At 36.9% G+C, this 25,480-nt stretch overlaps 1 protein-coding gene and 1 non-coding gene across 7 annotated transcripts in view; both read left to right on the plus strand.

The window, feature by feature from the left end:
- The first annotated feature begins 1,236 nt into the window (after positions 1–1,236).
- Positions 1,237–25,480, plus strand: part of PHF6 (PHD finger protein 6) — a 48,801-nt gene continuing 24,557 nt past the window's right edge. For 4 of the 6 annotated variants that reach the window (XM_061408372.1, XM_061408374.1, XM_061408376.1 and 1 more), the window contains exons 1-5: positions 1,237–1,326; positions 5,231–5,414; positions 5,655–5,756; positions 19,425–19,558; positions 19,825–19,868. In XM_061408372.1, the coding sequence (XP_061264356.1) occupies positions 5,277–5,414; positions 5,655–5,756; positions 19,425–19,558; positions 19,825–19,868 (418 nt within the window). In that variant the 5' untranslated portion in view covers positions 1,237–1,326; positions 5,231–5,276. The remainder of the gene's footprint in view (positions 1,327–5,230; positions 5,415–5,654; positions 5,757–19,424; positions 19,559–19,824; positions 19,869–25,480) is intronic. The other 2 variants (XM_061408377.1, XM_061408378.1) reach the window with 1 other exon arrangement.
- On the plus strand, positions 19,999–20,105 carry LOC133243553 (U6 spliceosomal RNA). Its single transcript, XR_009735109.1, has one exon. It is a non-coding gene; the product is annotated as a U6 spliceosomal RNA (small nuclear RNA).

Here is a 25,480-nt window from a genome sequence, read left to right on the forward strand (position 1 = left end):
GGCTGCAGTCCATGGGGTCGCTGAGAGTCGGATACGACTGAGCGACTTCACTTTCACTTTTTACTTGCATGCATTGGAGAAGGAAATGGCAACCCACTCCAGTGTTCTTGCCTGGAGAATCCCAGGGACCGGGGAGCCTGGTGGGCTGCCGTCTGTGGGGTTGCACAGAGTTGGACACGACTGAAGCGACTTAGCAGCAGCAGCAGCATGGCATACTATGTGCGCAAGCATCATTCTATGTGATTTACACATCTCAATCCATTTCTCTTAACCACCCTATAAGATAGATACCACTGTGATCTCCATTTTCGATGTCTCGAAACTGAGGGACAGAGGTAATACAATGTGCTCAAGGTCATTGAACTAGAAGTGGGGGGAGCTGAGTTTCAAACCCACGCAGTCTGGCGTCATTCATTAAAGGGGAAAAGTGCTCAGTTTAGGTGTTGGGTTTACCTGTGCGAATTATGAAGAAAATCACTTATCTTTTCGGATTGTGAAAATCTCATAACTTATACAGGGCCTGGTATACGTCAGGGGCCCTAATACACGGTTTACTGGCATTATCTTATTTCTACCTCACAATAAACCCGTGAGCTACTATTTTTATCCCCATTTTAAAGATACACACAAATTTAAGGCACAGAGGTGAAACATGATTGGCCCACAGACTGAAATCCAGGCAGACTGACTCCACTACCAGGTTCTCAGTTTTTCCTGGCAGTAAAATGAGAGAATGGAGGACCTGAAAGAGATGCCACGAGAGTACAATGAAATAATGGATGTGAAAAGGCCTCAGTGAACAAGTGCAAGGGATAAGGCCTACCAACTTGAATCACTGTTGAAAACTGGTTACCCAGGGCCCCTGGTCAACGGTTTCTAGTCCCAGCCCAGTCCCTTCTCCGCCCAACCCACAGCGATATCTTTAAATCTCTTTCTTCATCTCCTAGGATTCTGCCCCCAAACACTTGGCTAAGCGGTGGACCGGAGAATAGAAGGTACGCGCGCGAGCAGGAGGTGGGGCCTGCTGCCTGGATCCATCCTGGGGGTGGCTTCTACACATGCGTCCTGGCTGGGCGGCTTCAGCTGTCCCCTCTGCGGCCAATCAGGGCCCGCGGCGCGCTCGAGACGTATTAACGCTCAGTGTGTCGTTGCGTGCGAGGGGGGCGACGTAAGGGCGCTCCGCGAGCCCGTCTCTCCTCGAATGAAAGGAAACAACCTCCGGCGACAGAGCCCCGCTCCCAGGCGCTGCCGGAGAACCGAGATCGACTTCTTTCTCTTTCCCCTTATTGGCGCTTCTCCCCTTCCCTTCGCCTCTGGGCCCCGCCGGTGAGTCCCCACGGTACCCTGGGGCCCCCCATTCTCTGCCCAGCGGGGAAAGACAAGGAGGATGGCGGTGGCCAGGCCGCCGCCCCTGCCCGTTGTTAAGGGGGACTCTTGGTGGTCTCGCTTTATTGTCAGGGACCCCAGAAGCGCCACTCATTGAAGGCGCTTGGCAAAGAGGCTGCTGAGAAAAGTGCTTCGGAGGAGCGGAGGGAGACGTTAGGCTTAAGCCTAGACTTCGGGGGAGGGGGCGCGACATTTAAGGAGGACAAAATACAGGGAATTTTTAGTCTTTCCCATCGCTTAGGACATATTTGGGGAGGAGGGGGACTCGCAGTTTGGGAAGAGTGAGAGGAAAAATTGTTAGGATGACAAGAAGGTTAGCCTTTCGGAATGAGGAAAAACTCCGGGGTGGGGGGAATTGGGGGTGAAACTGAGATACGAAACGAAGACTATTAGAGGGCGAACTCCTGGGGGGAGGAGGGTTCAAGAAAGTGGTAGGGTGATCTTTTCCTGGATCCAGGAGGATTGGAAAAGGACAATTAGGGGACCCTGACTTCACGACCGAAAGGAACCTGCTAAAGTATTTTAGTGGAAGATAGTTTTGCGAGTTTATCTAGCGCTTGATTAGAGGGAGATCTTGGAGTCTAGTTTGTACTGAGGGATAAATAACGGAGAGGATCCGGTACGTTCTGTGTACCATCCTTTATTATATGGACGAGCAGCTCGGCATTCTTTTGAAATTTCTTCGTTTCGATATTCTGCGTGGAAGTTGAAAAATCCTTTATTTTTGAAATGCCTTTTCTTTTCATCGGCTTACTACGTAATATCAGGTCTTCTTCATACAGTTCAAATTCTTTCTCTACCCTTGGGTTTGAAACAACTGGAAAATTCCTTCAGTTTCCTTTTGAATAACCGCAAAAACAGTGCGAAGCATGTAACAATATCGTGCAACCAAATTCAGGTGCCCTTCCGGTTCGTCTCTTACTCGTTAATTTCTCTCCAGTGTAACTGATAGAAATACTGCTTCTTGGATCATGTTTATATATATATATTTGATCTGTATATTTCAACTTGCTTGCGTGTGGAATTGTTTGATCTTCCGGAACTGCAGTTTTTGTTTTGTTTTTCTATGAAAATGGTCTTTCAGATACCAGACATTGAATGAGCTCTCGAGTTGGTTCTTGAAGGCTCTCCTTGATGTTTCAGGTTATTGCCAGCTTGGTGCTTTACAGCATCTTGGAAAATCAGAAATGCACTGATTGCTTCAGCCTAACTAAACAGGCTTTTCTATTTTTTCAGACAATGTTTCTCAGGCATCTTTGCCTATTTATTTGTGCTTTATAACATTATTCATAATGCTGTATTTCTTTTAAGGAAAAGGTCTCATTGTTGGGCGAAAGCATCAAAGTTTGATCTCTGCATGCCCGGAAAAACCTTTTAGACTAGAACTAAAATGCCATGTATTGTATGGATCATTATGAACTTAATATTGGTCCTTGGAATGCCCTTTTTCTCCTTAAGTAGAAACCACAAATGTGACAGCATTAGATAAAAATCTATATTTTTATGATAAAGACATTTTTTGCTAGGAGTCATTGTTTCCATGATGTTCTCCACTTCATGTTTTACAAGGAGGTTGTTAAAAAAAATTAGCAAGATATGCACAGATGCATTATTTGAATTTTAGTGGAAAAATCCATTTAGTCATTGCACGTTGGGGAAAGTTTTTAATTGGTTTGGTGCACTTTTGTGTGCGTTTCTGTTCACTTAACAAATTATATTTAAACTGATTATAGAAAAGATACACTAGAATATTTTTGAATGCAAAATAAAGTGTACTTTTTTTTCTCTTTTAGATTTTGGGGTCTTTGATATCTAGTAAAGTAGATATCAAAATTAGGATGAGACATTTATCTGTTTATAAACGGAAAGAGGTAGAATTCAATATGGGTAGATTTTAGGGACACCATTTTCAGAATTAATTTTAAGAATAAAGAATTTTCTAATCTAGGAATTTATCTTAAGCTGATTTTATAGCTTATGCTGGGGTTGTACAGAAATTACACATTAAGATGTCTGTATAGATTGGATTTGTAGTGGTGCCATCCTTTCAACTGGCCAAGGATGACCGGAAAAAATGCTGAATACATTACAGTGCTTTCAGAGTGTTTACTGTTCATTGCACAGTAGTAAAGAAAGCTAATTTAGAACTCCAAGTAGCAAATTCTGGTGCTATTTATGAATTTTGGTGTTTTGCATGTTTAATTCTAAAGATGTTGGCAGCTATATTCTTGATAAAGCAACTGAACACATATTTGCCTGAGCAAATGCAAACACACTTCCCCTTTTGTTTCTTTTGTTTCTCTGTTATGTTCTTTTTTTTTTCTTTAATCCTAAAAGTATTTGCTGCCTGTTTTCAATCAGTTTCACAGTTTATAGCCAGTGCTGTGAATACAGTACTGTTGTAAAGTATCCGATGCCATTTGAAAGGGGGAGGTATTTAAAATTGTTGATAGCATTAAGAGTTTGTTAAACCCATCAATGTAGAGACTGTCAAGGCCTGTGAAGTTTCGTTACACCGAAAAACCTAGATAAAAATTGATGAGAAGACCTGTTTCTTTGTGACTTTATGTTCACTTTTCAGTATTTGTGTTTTTATATTGTGAAGCACTGCATGGTTTGCAGCTACCACCTTGCTGGCATCCAGCTGCTGCCGCTCTGTTGGTGAACAAGCGCTCCTCAGAAAGACACTGTGTAGTGTTAGTGAGTCCATGTTTTCAGCATTTTATGAAAAGGTCCAAATATATGAAAGAATGGAAAGAATTTAGTCAGTTTTAAGATAAAAAATTGAGATTTTATTGGTTGAAATGTGTGTTATGGTAACCTAGGTCCTGAGCTACTTAGTTCTTTTGATTTGGGAAAACGGCACAATTCAAGTAACTGATTTTACATTTGTTTTTGTTCTTCTGAAGAATCCATGTTGAGACTGATGATCTAAATCTGAAACCTTCCATGTTAGAACTTTTCTTCCCTTTTTTTGTTTGACTATACTACCTATAATTATAATTTTGACTAAATTGAAGGCTCATTCAGAAAAATTTCCCACCCTTTATACAGTATTACTAATTTAAGTATGAAAGTTACTGCATATAGAACACCACTGTCAGTTTGTAACTTTAATAAGCAGACTTTTGGAGTAAATCTCAGAGTCAGATAACATAGTTGTTTTTATAAATGATTGGTTCTTAAAGTCTGTGTTTTTTAATAGACTGCGGTAAAACTTAAGTTTTCCTTTACTTGCAAAAGGAATACAGTAGCAAAAACTAATAAAGATGTATAAATGATTTTTTTTAACTTGAAAAGAACTCAAATTTTAAAAATAAGTGTTCCAAAGTCATGGTTATGTAAAATTTATTTCTCATTTGTTGGATTATCAATATGTGAACTTTACAGAATTGTGCAATTAAAGAGTTCTGTTCACTCTGGATATTGTGTAGTTCTCAATGGTTTTTGCTCTGCTCTTAGATATATAATTCTTTGTCTCCTTGAAGGGGCACCCCGGTATACATGAAAAATATTTTTCATTAATTATGTCAGCAGATGACTATTTTAATTTCACACATTGTTCATGTTTTATTTATCCATGCAGAAGTAGTTCTAATTATTTCACATGTCCCTTAATTGAGAGCAGTTTGATTTTTCCCAGTTACTTCATTAATTTATCTTTATGCATAGATAGTACACTTTTTAAAATTACAGAGGTTTCAATGTTCATTTGTCTATACTAAGTAGCTATTTTTAATTACACATATTAAAACCTAGGTCAAATATGAAACAATTTACATGAATGTATAAATTGATTTTTAAAACAAATTAACCATTTTGTTGCCCTTCTTATCCTCTGTAGCTTTTCTTGAGGCATAAAGTGGCATTCTAAAGGCAATTTAAAAATCATGTCAAGCTCTGTTGAACAGAAAAAAGGGCCTACAAGACAGCGCAAATGTGGCTTTTGTAAGTCAAATAGAGACAAGGAATGTGGACAGTTACTAATATCTGAAAACCAGAAGGTGGCAGCACACCATAAGTGTATGGTAAGTATGCTCGCGGCAACCAGGAGACCTGAAACCGGGAGAATCTTAACAATGAATATTCCTGAATACTAAACAGAACAACAACAAAACCAGTTAAACGGCTAAATGGTTCCTCACTAATGTTGTGTCATTTTTACTTTACTATTTCCTTTTAAATTTAGCATCTTATTCACTATAAATTACGTTTCACTGTAATTTCTTTTTATATGAACCTTAATTTCTTTTAAATGTAATTTATAGCTGTTCTCATCTGCTTTGGTTTCATCACACTCTGATAACGAAAGTCTTGGTGGATTTTCTATTGAAGATGTCCAAAAGGAAATTAAAAGAGGCACGAAGCTGGTAAGTTGCTATTTCTGCCTCTTGAGAATAAAACTTATTTTAAGCTCATTAAGGAGGAAATTGCTTATTTTAAAGTGTATTGCCTTATTAACTGAGTGTAATTTTTTTTAAATTGCAGTCTTATTTTTCCCCCCAAATCAGCAAATTGCAAGGCTAGTTTTAATTTGTCTGCCAATGAACAAAAAAGGAGTAAATCAATATGTATATTTATCTTTTTTCCCCCCCAAAAGTATTAAAATCTTTTTGCGAGCTGTGTTGACTTAGAAACAAGCAGTTTGCTTAATTTGAATGTTTTATGTTAAAGTCATCATTCAAGCTTATTTTTAAAATTAAAATTCTGAAATGTTTTTACTTTCCATGATAAAGTAATTGTGATCATTACAAATGAAGATGACAGAACCCTTTCAACAAGAAAATGTTACCAGTGTCTGAACAGCATATTTTACTGTGATTCAGTTATACAACACAGTATTTATGACTTTGGATAACTTTTGGTGAATTTTACAGTTTTTCTGAAACTTCACCAGTGTAATGTTCCTGCAGTTGTCTTCGCTACCAAGTAACCAGTTTGGCAAGATACTGTATTGTTCTGGTGGAAAAGTAGTATTGTCTCAAGTGGTATTTGATACATTATAGTTTACATTGAAATAATTTCTTCTTCTTTGGTTATTTTTCTCTTCTGAGCTCTTTATTGAATCACTATCAAGTGTTTATTTTAAAGATGGGTTTGGCAGAACATATATCTATGTCCTTAGACACTGAGTAATCTCATACTCATAAAGAATCTTGATGGGAAGGAGGGCTCTCATTTTGATATCGGGAATAATCTATTTTGAAAAGTAGTCAGTTTTCTATAGTTTAAAAATAAAAGCAGTATGAAGAAGTTCAAAGAGAACATTTGAGATTTGTTTTTAGGATCAGATCAGATCAGTCGCTCAGTTGTGTCCGACTCTTTGCGGCCCCATGAATCGCAGCACGCCAGGCCTCCCTGTTCATCACCAACTCCCGGAGTTCACTGAGACTCAGGTCCATCAAGTCAGTGATGCCATCCAGCCATCTCATCCTCTGTCGTCTCCTTCTCCTCCTGCCCCCAATCCCTCCCAGCATCAGAGTCTTTTCCAATGAGTCAACCCTTCGCATAGTCTTAAACTCTAGAGTCACTATAGGCAGAAATGGGAATTCAGAGGCCAGACATTTTTGTTGTTGTTGCAGTGAGACCTTAACCATGACAACGTTTATCTTTCCCAGCCCCAAAACTGCAGATAACACTAGAATGCTCCATTAAAAAAAAATGTGATCTTTTTTTCATTTGGTGGTTTTAGATTTCTTTATGTTACGTGCTTGCTGAGTTTTGAGAACCAGAGCAGTATGTTTTTATTTCCTAGTCCTTAAAAACCAATTTGGATACAAAGACAGAATACTACTAACTTGAAACTAGTTGTACTGTAACCCTTATCACCCATTGTTTTTTCCTTGGCTTGATGAATATTCATGGAAAACGTGTCTACACCCTGACTTGTTAGCATTGTTGTTATTCTATGCGGCTGCTCTAGTCAGAACGGGAGCAGTTTTGGTCCCTGAGGTTACTGTGTTACTAACAAATGCGATGCCTATTTTTATAAGAAGCAGCAACATACATCTATCAGTATTGCTAAATTCAGTGGAGATTTAATTTACTTAAATTAGGTAAAATTTCCCCTTTGTGCAGACAGCATCAGAACTTTGTACAGATTTCACTATTATAAATTGTCTTGATTAATTTTTAATGGCAAGATGTAGGGAGTTAATTTTTTTGCCCTACTGAGTTATACATAACTAAGCTTATTCCTTGATCTAGGGAGTAGAACAGTACTGGAGGTTAAGACCACAAGCTGTAGTAACAGACGGGGATTTGAATCCCAGCTCTCTTACCGACTAGCTGGGTGACTCTGCACAAGTTCTTTACTTCTCTAAGCCGTGTTTTCTTCACCTGCCTAAAGGATATAATGACAGTCCCTGCCTCCCAGGGATATTGTGAGAATTAAAAAGAAACTGTAGAGGACCTAGCATGGTGCCTGCACATAGTTAAGATTTTAAAAATGGCAGCCCTGTTGTAGTTATTGTTCATAAGTAATAATAAGACCCAGCTAACATTGTTGTAGGCTAATGAAAAGCCTACTGGGTTGAGAATTCATGAGGCCTGTTTTGCTAATAGCTGCCACTGATACATTATGTAACTTTAGACAAGTCATTACCTTATTTGTATTTTTACCAGCAGTATAAATGGATAATGCTGTATCACTGCTTGCTATACAGTGATGTTGCATAACTAAAACATGCTAGAGAAGATGTAAAGAGTTTTACCTTAGGGAAGGTTTTTTTTTTTTTTTCTTTTCTTTTTTGACACTCCCCAACCAGGGATTGAACCCGCTCCCTTGGCAGTGATATAGCAGAGTCTTAGCCATTGGACTGCCAGGGAAGTTCCTTAGGAAAGGTGTTTTGCAGCCTAAATTTTGAGGCTGTGGGCATCCAGCCTTGAGTAATAGTGGCAGAAGGAGAGAACTTTTGAGCCAGGTTTGCATAATTTACATAGGGCCTAGGACTAGAGTAGCATTTATATGTTAAATTTTGAAATAATTTTTAAGTCTCCTTTTTACCCTTAGTTTTAGCCCTTCCATTATATCATTTTTACATGAAATATTACTGAGTAACCAAAATTCCAGGTTTTGGTTTTCTTCTTTACTTTTCCCTGTGTAGATTTATCTAAGCAATTAAAAGGGCATAAATCAGAAAGAAAGACAAAAAGTGAAGAGTTTCATGTAAGTAGGTAAACTGTGTGAAAACTAGATAATCAGCTTCCCTAATTGACTTTTTGGGCTTCCCTGGTGGCTCATATGGTAAAGAATCCACCTGCCATATGGCAGAATCCCCTGGAGGAAGGCATGGCAACCCACTCCAGTATTCTTGATTGGAGAATTCCTATGGACAGAGGAGTCTGGTGGACTACAGTCCATGGGATCACGAAGAGTTGGACACAACTGAGCAACTAAGCACAATTCACTTTTTAAGGCGTTTTATCTTGTGAGTCTGTTTGCCCTGGCTCTTTTTCATCTAGATTTCTAGGTGAGAAGTGGGTCAATATCCATTGAAAGTAATGAAAGGCAAGAGTGCTGGTCCATAGGTCCTTTTAAGGCAGGTTCCAGTCTGTATCTCGTGCTTGCCCCAAAGAAAACCATGAGAGAAGAGGCTTGGATGTAAGGTGTGAATATATAGGTGGCCAGGCGCGTCAGAGTCTTGAAAGGATGGGAAGCCACAAAAAAGAAGGGTACAGGTGGCTAGTTTCTGTGTTCTTGCTGCCATAGTCCACTTTCCAAGATTATCACGTCAGCCATAAGAATTGGAGAGAAAAGCCATTCTGCATGAACATGTTTATCTCTTTTACATCAAGACATTTGCCAGCATATAAGGTTTTTATAATTTGAAAGTCTTTTTGCAATTAAGACAAATTGTTTTTTCCAGAATGGTTTCTAGTTCCTGTTGAATCCATATGTGGAGATACAACATCTGTACCATTTACTCTTATTCTCCAGCTATCTAGCCAAGAAATGCAAATTTCCAAGTAAAATTATGAGTTATTGTTGCTGTTTTCGTTTTGTTTAAGGAGACACTTGGGAGGAATATTGAAGAACATACTCTTGATGAATGGAGCTAGGTGTTGAGATCGTTAAGAGTATCTATGCGGGAATTCCCTGGTAGCCCAGTGATCAGAACTCGCTTTCACTGCTGGGCCCAGGTTCGAGCCCTGGTCAGGGAACTAAAATCCATCTCCCCCCCCCCAAAAATATCTACATCAAATAATGAACTGTTTTAATTGGTACCTGTGTCAAATGTATCAAGAACTCTTAAGACCGAAAGGGGTTAAGAAGCCATTTCACTTTCCTTCCCCTTAGGCAAGATTACCTACAAGCCATATAACAGATTTTTTTTTGTCTATCTTATATTTAAATATATTAAGAAATTGTGATTCTACCCAAGCAAGCTGAAACAGGACCAGTATTATATAACACTCTTCACAGTTGAGAAATTCGTCCTTCTATATAAATCAAATATCTCATTTAATTTAGAGTCATTTATTCTAGGTCTGTCTCTTTCCATTAAGGGAAGTATTTTTTTTTCCTGTGTTAAGAATGAAAAGTCCTTCATATACTTGATAACTATCCTCAGATCATTCCTAAACTTTCTCCTTTTTAAACTAAATTTTTCTCACGTCTTGAGAAATCCTCTGAACATTTTTTCCTGTTTTCTTCTTCAGTAGCAGAGATAGCTAACATTTATTGAACATTTAGTATGTGCTAGGGACTGGGCTAAGTACTTTAAATACATGATCCTTTTTAATCCTCACAGTCATATTGTGAGATAGGAAGGTATTTAGTCTCACTTTACAGATTAGGAACCTGAGGCTCAGAGAAGTAACCTGACTGTGATCATATAGCTGGTAAGTGGCAGAGCTAGAATTTGAATCCAGGGCCAGTTAACTCCAAAGCCAGAACTCTTAATCACTAGGCTATACTAAACTGTTTTTAAGCTCCCTAACCCCAAATCACATTTTACAATTAAAGCTTAATAGTTTTCTAATAAAGATGGAAATAATACTGAATTTGGGACATTATCAGGCTGCTATTAATATAGTCTGTTAATAGCATTGTTCGTATTTAGAACAAAAATCCTACCTACATACTATCTAAGAATATTCTGAGTCTCTGTTACTTGCAAGATATTTTTAGTAGCCTCTGAAAATAAAAAGACCAATTCTATAATTCTACATATTGACTTTGTTGTTTACTCACTACCAGTTGAGTGCTTGGCACCCCAGCGAAACAGGATATCTGGTTTTGAGAGATCATAATCTAGATATGATCTGCATATATGAATCTGCAGTATGACAATTTATAGATACACCTTTTTATTTTGTGTGGGAGGAGTCATGCCAATTTAAGTAGCTAAGACTATATCCCAGAGATGGTAAGATTTAAAAGGGAAAAAAAGTATGAGTCCATGAAATAGGTTAACTATATGAGAATGGGCCACTGAGACTGGCAGTAATAGATTAGAATTGAGAAAGGTGGGATGATTTCAGGGTCTGTAAACGTTAGACAGGATTTCAAGTCAGGTAAGAAGGGAAGGGAAGGGCAAAGCAGGATTTTTCAGGAGACAAGTGATATACATTGTGGAAAATGAAATACAATAACGGCAGCATACTTGTCTGCTGTACCTGGATGTCCTGCAGGCATCTTAAACTCAACCTGTCTATTCCACTGTTCATCATCTCCCTGCCCTGAAACCTGATTCTCTTTCTGAATCCTTTATACCTTCCTTCCATATTACTCACATCGATTCTATTTCTGGGATGTCTCAGCATTCTTTCTTATTGCGACCCTATATCCAGTCTTCCTCTTTCCATCCTTCCAGCATACTGCTGGTAATTACTTGATCTCTACCTTTATAACCTAATACCACTCACTCCCTGACTCCAAACCTTTACTGATTCCTTTCTGCCTATAGAATATCTACCCTTCAGAATGCATAACTTAACCCACCATTTCCATTGTTTATCTCATCCCCTATCTCATTCTAGCTGTTTCCTGAATATCCTCCACTTGTCCCCCACTGCTGTGCATGTACTGACGTTATTCATCTCCTAGCTGCCTCTCAGAACTCTGGTTTTTGAGTCTAACTCGACCTTCATCTTTGACACAGGGTTTGACACCCTGCATTGTATTTGTTACACGTGCGCAAGCCTTTCTTCTCCACTGTGTTGTGAGCTCTGGGAGAGCAAAGACTATTCTTTTTGCCCAGCATAGGATTAAGTGGGGGTGGGGGCTGGGGAATGCATGGAAAACACTTAGCACGGTGCTTGACATCTCATTTGTGCTCAATTGTACTCTATTAAGTGGGCACTCCTTAATTGGCTGAATTTGAAGGAGGGAAGGGCTTCAATGGGACAATAGTGTGAAGCTTTAATAATGGGCTAGGTGTAAATTGCCCATGGAGATAAGAGTATAGGCATAAAATTCCTCTGTTTTGGTTAATCAGTGTTTTAGTGTTGTTTGCAATTCTAGCTGTTTGAAGAGGAATGAGAGAAATCTAGAAGGAAAGATCGGGTTGCTTATTTGTTCAGGATGGTGAAGAGCTGTGTATGCCTCAAACAAGGGTGTTTCCATGTTTCTTCAACCTTCACTCTCCCAGTAGGGTGTTAAATTTTTGTTGTTTTCCTTAGGCATTGTATTCAAAGCCTCTATCCAGAGTCTAGAAATCATCTGTCTGTCCATTTATCAGATACTTAATTAAGCACCTACTTTGTACCAAGCACAATGTTAGGCACTTTGTATGCGATCATGAATACATGTACTTTAGCCTAGAATGTAAAGAATGCCACAGGAGATCTGGGAGAGAGGACCATAATTAATTTTACCTGAGAAATCAGAAGACTTCAGAGAGAGTGACATTTAAAGTGTGTTCCACTGGGAAAATGATACTGTAGAACTCAAAGAGGGAACAGTTTCAAGGAGGAGGAAGTACTTTTTAACAAGTACAGAGTAGTAAATGCCAGTGCTATGTTTTAAATTTATTTTTTAATTGGAAGAAAATTGCTTTACAATGTTGTGTTGGTTTCTGCCATACAACAATGCAAATCAGCCATAATTATACATATATCACCTCCAGTGCTATTTAGAGTATGTGGCTTATTTGGCATTCATTAAGGGTAAAATGAAGCACCCAAAGTGTATAGAATGTTACCACTGCTTACTACATACAAAGAAGCACAAAATGCCCACGGACTTAATAGTGCTACTAAATCCTTAGATCAGGGATACTTAACCAGCAATCAGAAAAGAGGGTGAGTGGGTTTAAAAAGGTTCCCAAATGATTTTTGATGAGCACTCAGTTATGGATCATTGCCTTAGGACAGGGGTTGGCGCACTTTGTATAAAGGATTAGATAATTAATATTTAAGGTTTTGCTAGCCATATTGTTGCAGTTGCAACAGTAAATTGCCCAAACAGTACCCAAAGAAGGGAGTGTGATTGTATTCCAGTAAAACTTTCTTTGTGAAGACAGGAGATGGGCCGAATTGGGCTTGCCTTAGAGTATTTTGGGGGGAAAACAGGTAAGTTTTTTCCGGAAGATTTCCCTGGCTTCATCGTCACCTGTGTAACTAAGTGTACATGCAGCATGAAGGTATTCACAGAGCTGTGAATTGTTTTCAAAGTTCGGATGATGGCATGCAGATTAAATGTGCACAGATATTTTACCTGTCATTTATAAAAAGAAAAATAACTTTGTTTTACTTTGGAGGTGACTAAAGAGAATAAATGTGAGGCCAAAGAGAAACTTCAAGTCTAATGGTGGAGAAAATCAGGTCTTTGGCTATTACTGAACAAATTAATATTTTAAAAATTCAAATTTTTTTCTCCTTTGCCTTCATTTAATACTTCTTTGCAGTTGAGAATACTGTAAATTTATGTCATTATGTAATTACTTGTGGTAATGGAAGATAACCTAACCAATAATATAAAATAATCTATGTCTGATTTGGGGGGGATGTCTTGGTACTTATTTGAGCATGGATTTTTGGTGTTCACAGATTAAGTATAGCAAGCAGTATGGCACTTTAGAGTACCCTCAGCCTGTAAGACCTACATCTTAGAGCTTAAACATAGAGATCTGAGCTCCGAAAAACTCTGAATCTGAATCTTTCAGATAAGTAAAACAAATTTCAAAAGCTCCAATAAGAGAATTTATATTCCTCATAATGTTGCAGGATGGGGGACCCCTTCCAGGGCCTGAAACTGGGCTCTTGTCTAACACTCGGAAATGAATTGTCCGAGGAGACACATGTGCTGACAAAGCAAGAGATTTTATTGGGAAAGGGCACCCGGGTGGAGAGCAGTAGGGTAAGGGAACCCAGGAGAACTGCTCTGCTGCGTGGCTCGCAGTCTCGGGTTTTATGGTGATGGGATTAGTTTCCGAGTGGTCTTTGGCCAATCATTCTAATTCAGAGTCTTTCCTGGTGGCGCACGCATTGCTCAGTCAGGATGGACGCTAGTGAGAGGAGTTCTGGGAAGTGGACGGACACGCGGTGTCTCCTTTCGACCTTTCCTGAACTCTTCCGGTTGGTGGTGGCTTATTAGTTCTGTATTCCTTATCAGGATCTCCTGTCATAAAACAACTCATGCAAATGGTTACTATGGTGCCTGGCCAGGGTGGGCAGTTTCAATCGTAAGAATAATGATGATTCATAAAGTTGGATGGAGTTGGAGTATGTGATATTGAGAGCAAGGTCAGGAGACTAGGTTAAGTAAGAGCTTGATAGGCTTACTTATTATTAGTTCCTTGCCCTCTGATTTCTAAAAGACCTCTGAAATTATTTATTCAGTAACTGCTTAGATTTAGTCTGTCACTCTAGTAAAGTACTTTTCAGTGGCCCTGTTTTTTAGAAGCACTTGGAGAATTTAAGGTCCTAATCTATCAAGTTATTTTTAAAATGACTTAGACAACTTTAAGAGTTCAGTTTTGCTTTCTAGCTTTCCATTTAGACCTAATTATTTTATTATTAATAACTAGAGGTAATGTTTTCTGTTATTAAAAAAAAATACAAAGTGACAAACACTAGTGTAAGGTAAACTGCTCTCACTTAATTTTTGTCTCATCTCTCCTGTGAAAATATCTTAGGTACCCTAGTCCCAACTCCAAGTGCTTCTGGTATTTTTTTCTCTACAGACTTTTTTTTTGGAAATCTGTTGCATTCTCTGTACATTTGTAGCAGTTTTCTTGGAACAAGTGTCTTGAGATTAGTAACTACTTGGCTATGAGAATTTATACCTATATACTTGTGGTCAGTTACTGACATACATAGTAGATACACAGCAATTGAGCGGGGCAAACTAAGTCTTAGAACTTGTCTTCAAGAGCCTTTTCTTTCTACCTGTCCTAGAAGTTGGCATCTCATTTGTTTTACCTTGTCTCTGTCTGTGGTCTTGAGTTTTTCCCTGTGTTTCCCCCATAGCTACTAACAAAGCAGTATTTGCCTTTTTATTACTTAAGACTTCTTCCTTCTGTAGAGTGAATTTCAGTCCTGGCCTTGATCAGCTGACTGAGGAGCAGATAAGTTCCAACCTCGGGCTCCTGCAGGACTTTAGCTAAGTCATAGTCCTTTCAGTTCTGTTCATCTACTCTCATGCATGACTTCGTTCCTCTTTTGTTTGTGGATTAGCTCCTTGAGACTCTGCTTGTCTGGCCCAACTGAATATTAATATAGTATAGCTTCCCAGAGAGTAGAACCCTGGTTACCAGGGGCAGGAGGAGTCGGGGAAATGGGAGATGTTTGTCAAAAGGTACAAAGTTGCACTTAATGTAGGATGAATAAGTCTAGAGATCTGTTGTACAACATGATGATCATAGTTAATGATACTCTGTGGTATCCTGGAAATTTGCTGACAGTAGACTTCAGGGGCTTATACCAATGCACCAAAAAATGGCAACTATATTGGAGAGAGGGGTATGTTAATTAGCTCAACTATAGTAATTATTTCACTATGTATATGTACATTAAAACATGCTGTATATCCTAAATATATGTAATTTTTATTAAAAATTTTAAAAAAGATACCATGTTATGCAAACATCTGTTGAGTCTTATTTTCTAATCTCTCTATTTTGGAAGACAAATTGTTGAATTTGTTAGGTCTACTAGATAGCAAACTGAATAGAGGGATGAAAGTAAAAGAAAAATCATTAACAACAAAGACATTTTCACCTCTATTTAAAGAACTTGAAATCAGGGTATAGGCAGGATAAGCTGAGAATTGACATTATACCTATCCTGAAGACAGGAAGTTGGCCTTCAACAGAATATTTGATATGTGTATTTGGTATGTGGGAAAAGACCTTTTTTCAAGGAGGAAGTCCACCATTGTCCTTGAAAAATGTGTTCCCATCAGGTTAACTTGGATTTCACCACATCTGAGAGCACTCTGACTGCAGTGCAAGCATGATGTTAAATGGCAGGTTAACACACTTCTGGTGAGGGCCCAATAGAGCCTATAACTGATTGAAGGGCAAATAAATGGTGTGTGTAAAGAGGAACACAGGATAACATCACTCTGGTCCAGCCAGCTAGTAGTGCCTTGCTGTGTCAGGGCAGGGGTTATTTTCCTATTATTCAACTGTTTTTCTTTCCAGTAGAAGTCCTCTCTATTTTATTATCCATATTTTTTTTAAAAGAAAAGAATACTAGCCACCTATCTAGTTTCCAAACTTTAATTGGGATTTTTATGTCTTTAATTGTCTTTTTATCTCTTCCTCATTCTCTCTGCTCATTCTCTGCCCCTTCAACTGGATTGTTCTCCATTTTACCTTTTCAAATCAGACTTTTAAATATTTTTTAGACATACTTGAAGATAAGTAGTCAAGTCTGCAGATGTTAAAAACATGAATGAGAAAAAAATATGGTATATGATATTAAAATTTTCAGTAACATAGTAAGTTTAAAATCAAAATGTTTATTGAGTGCTACATGGTAGTCACAGTGTTTATCTTTCAAAAAACTTGGTCTAGAAGCAATCAATAGATAAAATCTATACATTTACAAAGATAATTAGTCATACAAAGAAGTAAAATGGTAAGAGCCAAAATGAATACGCTATCTTAAGTCCCATAGGCGTTCAAGGGTTCAGCATAGCAATGATATGGGTTGCAACATAGCAATGATATCTTGAACATAACAGTAGTGTTCCCATTCTGTACTCACAGGTATATAAGCAAATTTACATTTCATATTTAGTTTTATTCTGGATAATATTTTGGTATTTTCTTCATACCTTCCCAGAATGTATTTACAAGCAGAAATATCTGCTGGTATATGAATGCTGCATAAAATCTTGTAAATTCTTTCTTTTTCCTATAAATTCTAATGAAGAAAAATTCCTACTCCTAACCTTGAGAAGAATCTTCCTCTCTGAAAACATTTTTATTGGTATATCTTCCTCTTTCCTTTCTTTCTTGAGAGAAACTGACAAAATAAAAATGAGAATAAGCTTTTTCTCACTCAAAAAATTTATTTGTCCTGAGTTGCTGTAGTTAACTGGTTATACTTTAGGCAGATTTGAATTTATAACCAACCAAAACACATTTTGATATATTTTGGTATTTGGTTTCCTTCTCATTCTCAATAAACTGAGAGATGGGGATTGAAATCATTTGCTGGAGTATTCCCAATGGTTTCAAAATAATTTTTCATATACAAAAGTAATTTGCCCATTGTAGAAAAATCAGAAAATATAGGAAATTATGAGACAGAAAACCAATTAGAGATACTCACTCAGCATTTCACTGTGTTTACTTTCACCTATTTTCAAAGAATAAAGTTATAAACATAATTGGGGTCATAATTTGCATACCTAACTTTGTGTCCTGTTTTTTCACTTGATATTATGCATAAACCTTTTCCCATGCCATTAAAATGTTTTTGAAAAGAGTAAAGAACATTCCTACATATGGTTGTACTATAACTTATTTAAACATTTTTCAATGGCTGTTTTCCACAGGTGGTTTTACATTTGGAGTTATTCTAAATAATTCTTCAGTGAATATGATTGCATATAAATTAAGTCTGATTTCTTTTGTAGACTAGGTTAATAAAAGGAAAAATACTGGATCAGAGAGTATATACACTTTTAATAAGCTCTGTGATAAATAAGGCAAGTTGCTGTCCGGAGAGTATACCAATTTCCAGCAGTATCTGAAAGTGGCCATCTCACTATATGTATGCCAGTGCTGAGCTGGTACGGGATTTGTAACAGTACCTCTCCTTTTATTTTTGCTTGCTCATTGCATTCAATATTTTCCAAATGTACCTGTGCAAACCCATTTTCAGTGTAATTTCGAAATGAGCTACTTTCAGTACAGCTCTTAATGAAGTAGTGGTAATGTTCAATTTATTAAGTTAAAAACCAGGTGACTAATATGTATAGAATTACAGAGAAAAATATTTTCACATAAGCATTGCAACACTGTAATGGTGTCTACACTTGGTTGGTATGAATGATTTTTTAATTTTCTTTGTGCTCTTTTGTGTTTTCTGCAATTTCTATAATCAGTCTATGTTTTTTTAATTAGAAGTATAATTTACTAAAATAATAGAACCTCATAAGCTGAGTACAAATGTTCCATGTCCTTAACAATTTATAAGCCACCCAAAAGGATTTAACAACTTGCCTTGCTTGATAATTTGGCACAGTGTTTCTTTTTACAGTATTGCTTTGAAGTTTCTGTATTTATTTAAGGAAGTGGTGTATTTCTTTAGCATTAATAATGGGCACTGGCCCTCGTGTTTTCTGGGAAGTACCTGTATTGAGAATGTTTCTGTTTCTGACTTATATAGGAGTCTTTTTTAAATGATAGCTTGAATGAAGGGTTGAGTGTTTGACTTGCTTAGAGAAACAGAAGGTATTTTATTAGAATTTACATTAGCCTCTTGGTACACCAAAATTACTTAGGGGCCAAGTAAAGAGGAATGAGAACAGTTCCCAATGAGGCATCCCTACCAAGAAACAAAGTGAACAGTTTTTAAGATTTACCTTCCTGTGAATTTATTTTGGCATGGCATTTATAGCTTAGGAGAGAGCCTCATTAAAAGTCCACTCATAATGGGCTTCCCTCGTAGCTCAGTGGGTAAAGAATCTGCCTGCAATGCAGGAGACCTGGGTTTGATTCCTGGTAGGGAAGATCCCCTGGAGAAGGAAATGGCAACCCACTCCAGTATTCTTGCCTGGAGAATCCCATGGACAGAGGAGCCTGACAGGCTCCAGTCTACGGGGTCGCAAGAGTTGGACTTGACTTAGCAACTAAACCACCACCATAGTACAGTATACTATGATATGGTAATCAAAACCACTAACAGTCATCGTTATGTACTTTTCTTAAAGAATTTTTTTCTAAATTTAAATGTGAGCTAGTTAAACAATATGAATTATCCAGTAAAGTCAGAGGTACATTGTATTAAAATATGTTGAAAGCATCTGTTTTATCTATTTGCTTGAATTCATGATGTGAAAGGTAAGTAACAGATTAAATTAAAATAGATGAGCATGTTTTCACAATCAGTTTGACATCATAGAATATTTTTAGGGCTTGAGGGATTTAAAAATCTACCTAATTCTTTTATCTTCTTTCCCTCCCTCACTTGAAATTGATTTTACCAGGTTCCCAAATAGTATGTGAGATTTCTTTTCTAAAAATTCTCACTGATAAGTGGAAATGTGAAGGACAGTGTTTTCTGGTATGAGCCATTTTCCCCAGTTACTCATTTCCAGGAAGATCTGGATTGTGAAAAGGTCTACAGTTTACATTCCTGCAGCATTTCAGATTTTCTCTTGACCACAATACAACAGTAGCATCAATAATATTCCATTAATTTTGTCGTTGTTTAACATGGGAAAAAATCCTCCCAGTAGAATTTTATTTGAATTATTTCTAGGTGAGAAATATAAGAAAAATAACAATATTAGTTACAGAACTTTTCAATAACCAGTTTCTTTGCCTTGACAGAGATTTGCTATGCCTCTAACCTGATATCATAGCTGTAGCAAAAGCACACACTAATAATACTGTTTTATTGTTTTGCTGTAGATGTGCTCTTTGTGCCATTGTCCCGGAGCAACAATCGGTTGTGACGTGAAGACTTGCCACAGGACATACCACTACCACTGTGCGTTGCATGACAAAGCTCAGATACGAGAGAAACCTTCACAAGGGATATACATGTAATTATTTAACTTCTCTTAGCTTTCTTAAAGTCATACTTTCTTTAGGTCTTTGTAAAAAACTTGTGCCTGATTCCAAGCATCTCATCATCCGTTGCAAAGGGTGTTTTTGGTAGGGAATTGACTGCTCCGAGAAATGGCATAGAAAGTTTAACGATAAGGTTTTTGGAATCTAGTGAATGGGGTGAAGTATACTGCTCATTCTTAGTTTGAAAAATGAGTTGGTTTGTTTACTTGGTAATTTTTAATTTTTTCGTTTCTTGTAGGGTTTATTGTCGAAAACACAAGAAAACTGCACATAATTCTGAAGGTACGTCATTCAGCTACTTTTTAATTTCAAGAGGAAATTTGAGTAAAATATGAGCGAATTATACTATATTTTCACCACAAGAGGTGTCTTAAAATTGAATGCTATTTGAAGAATTAAGAAAAGCACTCAGGTGTTTGCTTTAGCAGCACATACACTAAAATTGGAACAATACAGAGGAGATTAGCATGGCCCCTGTGCAATCATGACATGCAAATTCATGAAGCATTCCAGATTTTTCACAACATTGTAAATCAACTATACTTCAGTTGTTTTTTTTTTAAAGAATACTTAACCCAGTTCCTACAGAGGTTCAAAGCCTTTTGAGAGCAGTTTTATTATATCTGCAAATGAATTTTTATTCCTATTATTAAGATTTATAATGAAGATACTTAAGTATAGAGAACATGTTTGTTCATTTTAAATTAAGGCACTATAAAAATTACTCAAGTTATGAATGAACCAGAATAATGGGAAAAAAAGAGAAAAGCATTTGGATAAACTAATGTGAAAAGTTTACATTAAACTAATAGTGAAAAAGATCTGAATTTTTAAAGAAAACTTTTACCTTAAATTCCTGTAAAGAGTACATGGAGAATATATTTATCTTTAGGGGGAAATGATGCCAGTGGTTATGGGTTTCTGTGTTCAGGTGACTATGTTAGTGGGTTGTAAAGGTAATAATTATAGAGAGTCCTTGCTATTGTCAGATAAAGAAAATGTGGACTAGAAATACTGGTACATTTTGTGATAAACAACCTTTCTGTTGAATTTTTATTCACACTGAAGTACTTTCACTCCCCTTAATATAGACATGTTCATAAGAAATAGTCAATTTTAAAATACAAACCTTTAAAATTATTTTATGGTTTGTTTCCACTTAAATTTGTACAAAACCAGAACAGTCATGTTTATATATTCTTAGCCAAGCTGTATAGTTGGTCTTTAAAACGTATGGGAAAGTTCTGAAACTGAATTCTGACTTGTTTCAAATTTCTCATACAGATGGTTTTGATACTCTTACTAGCAATATGAAAAGCTCAGATTTAATCTGAGATTGTTCTATCCTTTCATTTAGATTAGAGATCTTTCAAGTTTTTGTTAGCTTCTGAGAGCATGTTGCTTAGAATTAAGAATGATTTGAGCCTGTTGTTTTAAGAAGTTGTCTCTTTTATAAAGACTTACCTAATTATCAGTGTTAGCACATTAAAATTTGTGGCCCTTTTTGATTTCTTAGGTCTTGGTTTTATAATACAAAATAGTATTGTTTTCCCTTTAGGACCAGATTAATCTAAATACTTTAGAAGTGCTGGTTAAAGACTGTCTTTAGCAAAAACTTATTATTAATACAGATACTGGACAAATATAAGAACAGAATCTTTTTTGATTGATAAAGTACAACTGATAAACTTTATAGTGTTTTCCTTCAGTTTTTTCATTTAATTCTAGAATTGAGTTGAAAAACCTTTAGTGAAAGGTTAAGAGTAAGCTTTCTCACCTTTCATTGCTTCAGATTTTAACAATGTATTTATTTGATTCTCTTCAAAATTTTAGTGAGCACATGCAGTAAACCAAGGATTGAGACTTAATGATCTGGCAAGTGTATCAACATACTGGGGCAGGGTATTTAAGGGTGACAACAATGAGTCCTATAGACATCGCCCCTTTTATTCCCTCAGTTTCTGAAGCTGATAGTACCATCTAGTGGTGGAGATAAGTCACTGCAGACTACACAAAGTGAAATAATTTTAACCACCGTTTTGCTTTGAGAAACTTTTTAATGAGGAAGATCTAAATTCATACTTTTCGAGAGGACTTTTCTTTTAGTAGAACTGGCAGGAATACTACAATTCAAACTTAGGATACAGTTGATTTGAAATTTGGGTTCGGTGTATACTTTATAGCATATTGGGGTTCCCTGTATTAGTGACATATGTAGTGTGTGTATATACTCATATTGTAGAACTTGAGAGCATAACTTTGCAATTTAAAAATATGGCAATTTCTATTTATTGAATTTAGACTTTTATCACGTTTATCTAGCTTGAATTTATTAGATACTGGATGCTTTGTCAGAAACAACTTCCATTTACTTCATTATTCTAATGGGAAACATATGTTCTACTTAATGATTATAATTTATGGTGGGGGTTATAGGATTGTATTTCAGGGACTGTCTTTGAGAACTGTACAGCACTAGTCTATAGAGCAAAGAGGAATTGATACCTTTGGTGATGTATTGATCATTTGCCATCTGTGGCTCAGTACCTACTTTACTAATACTTAAAGTGATAAATACTATATAATTCAGTCTGTTCTGTTAGCTTGATATAACATGAACTGTGTTTTGAAATATCAGATTTGAGAATCTCTGTACCATCTTCCATACTTTTGCCTTTTCCAGAATGTTATATACTTGGAATCATACAATATGTAGCCTTTTCAGCTTGGTTTCTTTCACTTAGTTGGCCTTTGTGGGGAGGGAGATTAGTTGTTAATGCTTACAAGAAAGGATTCAATGGACAAGAGGAGATTGGAGGTACAAGGAGGAGGATTGAGTGCAGGTGGAACAACTGCCCTGTGATAAGGAGAACCTTTCTACTGTAATAGGAGAGAAGGAAGATAGGTGGTTCCTATTAGGTCTGTTTTCTCTGTGGGGGAAAGTGTAGGGAGATGGGTGAGGGTTGGAAGTTGAAGGAGAAAGTTTTGAAATACTAGTTGTGAAGACCAGGGGAGAAAGTTGACCTAAAGAAGTGTAAAGTTTCCAGACCTTATTGGAGCAGTTGAGGTTAGTAACCCTGAATTTATAAAATGATGCTGTCAGCTTGTGTGACATTTCCTCCAGCAACTCGGGATCCTGGGTGTAGCACAGAGAGAGTGGCTAGTTGGTTCATTCAGAATCAGGATTTTTTCCAAGTGAGTTCAACCAAGAAGTAAAGGGATAGGAAGTTTAGAATATTTGCTAGAGAAAAATAAACTGAAAGGAATTAATAGACTGGAGGTCCTGGTAAGATTGGAGAACAATGAGAATGAAACTATTTAGGAAAGCAATCATCTGTGGTCCCACGGTATGAGGCAGTGATTTCAGAGAGAGAATCCTTTTAGGTGATTATGAGGTATCTGGGTGTGATTATAGGGATTAGGTGGTTGATGGAGGACATTAGTGAAGATTAAGGAGCTGAATGACTACGTGTTGCTTGGATTGTCCATGTGGACAGTGAAATCACCCAGGATGTTGGCAATTTCCAATCTCCATTACTTTTATTAAATGGAAATTTAGGGAGATCCTAATGTGGTATCAAGGTCTTTAAAAACCTTTTAAGTTTAGGTGCATAGAATAGATTTACTAAGTACTGGAAAGGCAGCTTTCCTCTCATCCTTGTCCTTGTTTCTCAGTTTCCAAAGTTTTTCGCTGAAGGCAACATCTAGGATCAGTTTCTTTTGTGTCCTTCAAGAGCACTAATATGCATACATAAGCATATGTATAGCTAGCAGTTTTCTACCTTGCAGGAGCATATAAAAATGTTTATTTCCTAGATAGTCAGTATTAATACTTCTAGAACATAAAGTCACTCACTGACATGTGTCTGTCCCAGCTCTGCTCTTCCCCAGCTTTGTGATCTTGGGCAAAATAATTTTAACTTTTCTGAATTTACTTTTCTTCTGTAAAATGGGAGATGGGGATGATGACTGATATAACCTCATGGGGCAGTTTCGAGACGCAAATGAAATAATGCATGTAAACTGCACAGCACATCTGGTATAGTAAAAACTCAAATGTTAGGTCTTATATTTTGGGTATTTGCATTTATATATTAAATGGAAAAGGGCAAGATGTAGAGCAGTATGCTTGGATTTGCATATGCATAGAAAATAACAGCTGACATTTATTGAGCGTGTCTTATGTGCCAGGCCCTGTTCTAGATTAAGTACCTTAACTCTTTTAATTCAGGAACCCTCTGAGGTAGGTCTCAGGTCCAAGGACACAAAGTCTGTGACAAGAGATCCAGGATTCAAAACCAAGCTCTCTACCCTTGAGATTGAGAAAAGAAATATCAGATACTACGTAACAGTAGTACCTTGAGAAGGGAGGGAGTGAATATGAAGAAAGGGAAGCAAGAAAATTAGGGCAAGAGCTGGGAGTGCAAAGCAGTTGGAATTGGAAGGTGGAAAGGAAGATTTTTCCTTCTTTCATGCAGATAATTCTTTTACAATTATTATTAAAAATGATACCTTTAAAAAATGTAAAATATTTCACAGTTCTGAATAGGAAAAAAACCAGTAAGCAACCATGAAAAATTTAAACAAAGGTGCTGTGACTAGCTTCCTCCTCACATTTTCATGTGCAAATAATTTTCAGAATAAATTTCCCAAAATAATATTGCTGGGGTCAAAAGGTTTAATCTTTTTAAGGTCCTCAATCCACACTGCCATGCTACTTTCTAGAAAGATTGTGCTAGATTATATTCCCGTCAGCAGTGGCTGACTTTACCCCCTCCTTTCAGCACATTGTATGTTACGAATTCTTTTAAACACAAAGGTAGTATACTGCCCATTGTTAAAAAATTTAAATAGTACAATAGTACTATTAAATTAATTCACAAAGCCCTCTCTTCACCCCAGAATCACACTCTGTGAGTAACTACTAATAATGGTTTGTATATCTTCTCAGAACCTTTCTTAGATACATACACTCTTACATATGTATCCATATATGCACTGTTCATAATACAATGGCATCATAGTATATATAGAGGTGACGTTGTGCAACTTGTTTTTTTCTTTCTGTGATATATCAGACACCCTTCTCTGTCTGCATACAGATCAACCTCATTCTTTTTAATTGTTGTGTTATAGCCCATAGAATAAATAGAACTGTAGTTTACTTACAGATTTCTCTACTTTAAAAAATCACCTTGGGACTTCCCTGATGCTCCAGTGGTTGAGACTGCGCTCCCAATGCAGGGGCCCCGGTTTTGATCCCTGGCGAGGGAACTAGATCCCACATTCTGCAACTAAGACCCAGTGCAACCAAATAAATACAAACAAAGTGTTTTAAAAACACCTATATCTACTTTTTCCACATACAAATAAAACTGCATTGATCTTCCCTATACATACGTGCTTATGTACTTATGCAAGTGATTCTATAGGATAAAATCTTAGAAATGGTGATGGCAGGTGACAGTCTATGCATTTAACATTGGAAATAAGTACTATAATATGTACCAATATTGTATGAGAGTGTCCAGTTCCCTGTACCTCTGCTGGATATTATCAGCCTTATAACTTTTACCCATATGATTATCTCATTTAATTTCCATTTCCCTTATCACTAATAAGGTTGTGCTTCTGCCCATTTTTTTGGTCATTTATATTTCTTCTGTGGACTGTCAGTTCTATCTTTTACATGTTTTTCTTTCAAGGTTTATCTTTTCAAAATTGATTTGAAGTGCTCTCTGTAAAGTATAGATATTCATTCCCTGCCACTAAATGGCTTCTTAGGTGGCCTAATCCCAAAATTCTCTTCCATTTTCTTCTATTACATTTATAGTTTGTTATTTTACTAGATTTTTTGGCTCCATCTCTAATTGTTTCATATGGTATGAGAATAG

Source organism: Bos javanicus, chromosome X (genome assembly GCF_032452875.1).
Source record: "Bos javanicus breed banteng chromosome X, ARS-OSU_banteng_1.0, whole genome shotgun sequence".
NCBI classification, from domain to species: domain Eukaryota; kingdom Metazoa; phylum Chordata; class Mammalia; order Artiodactyla; family Bovidae; genus Bos; species Bos javanicus.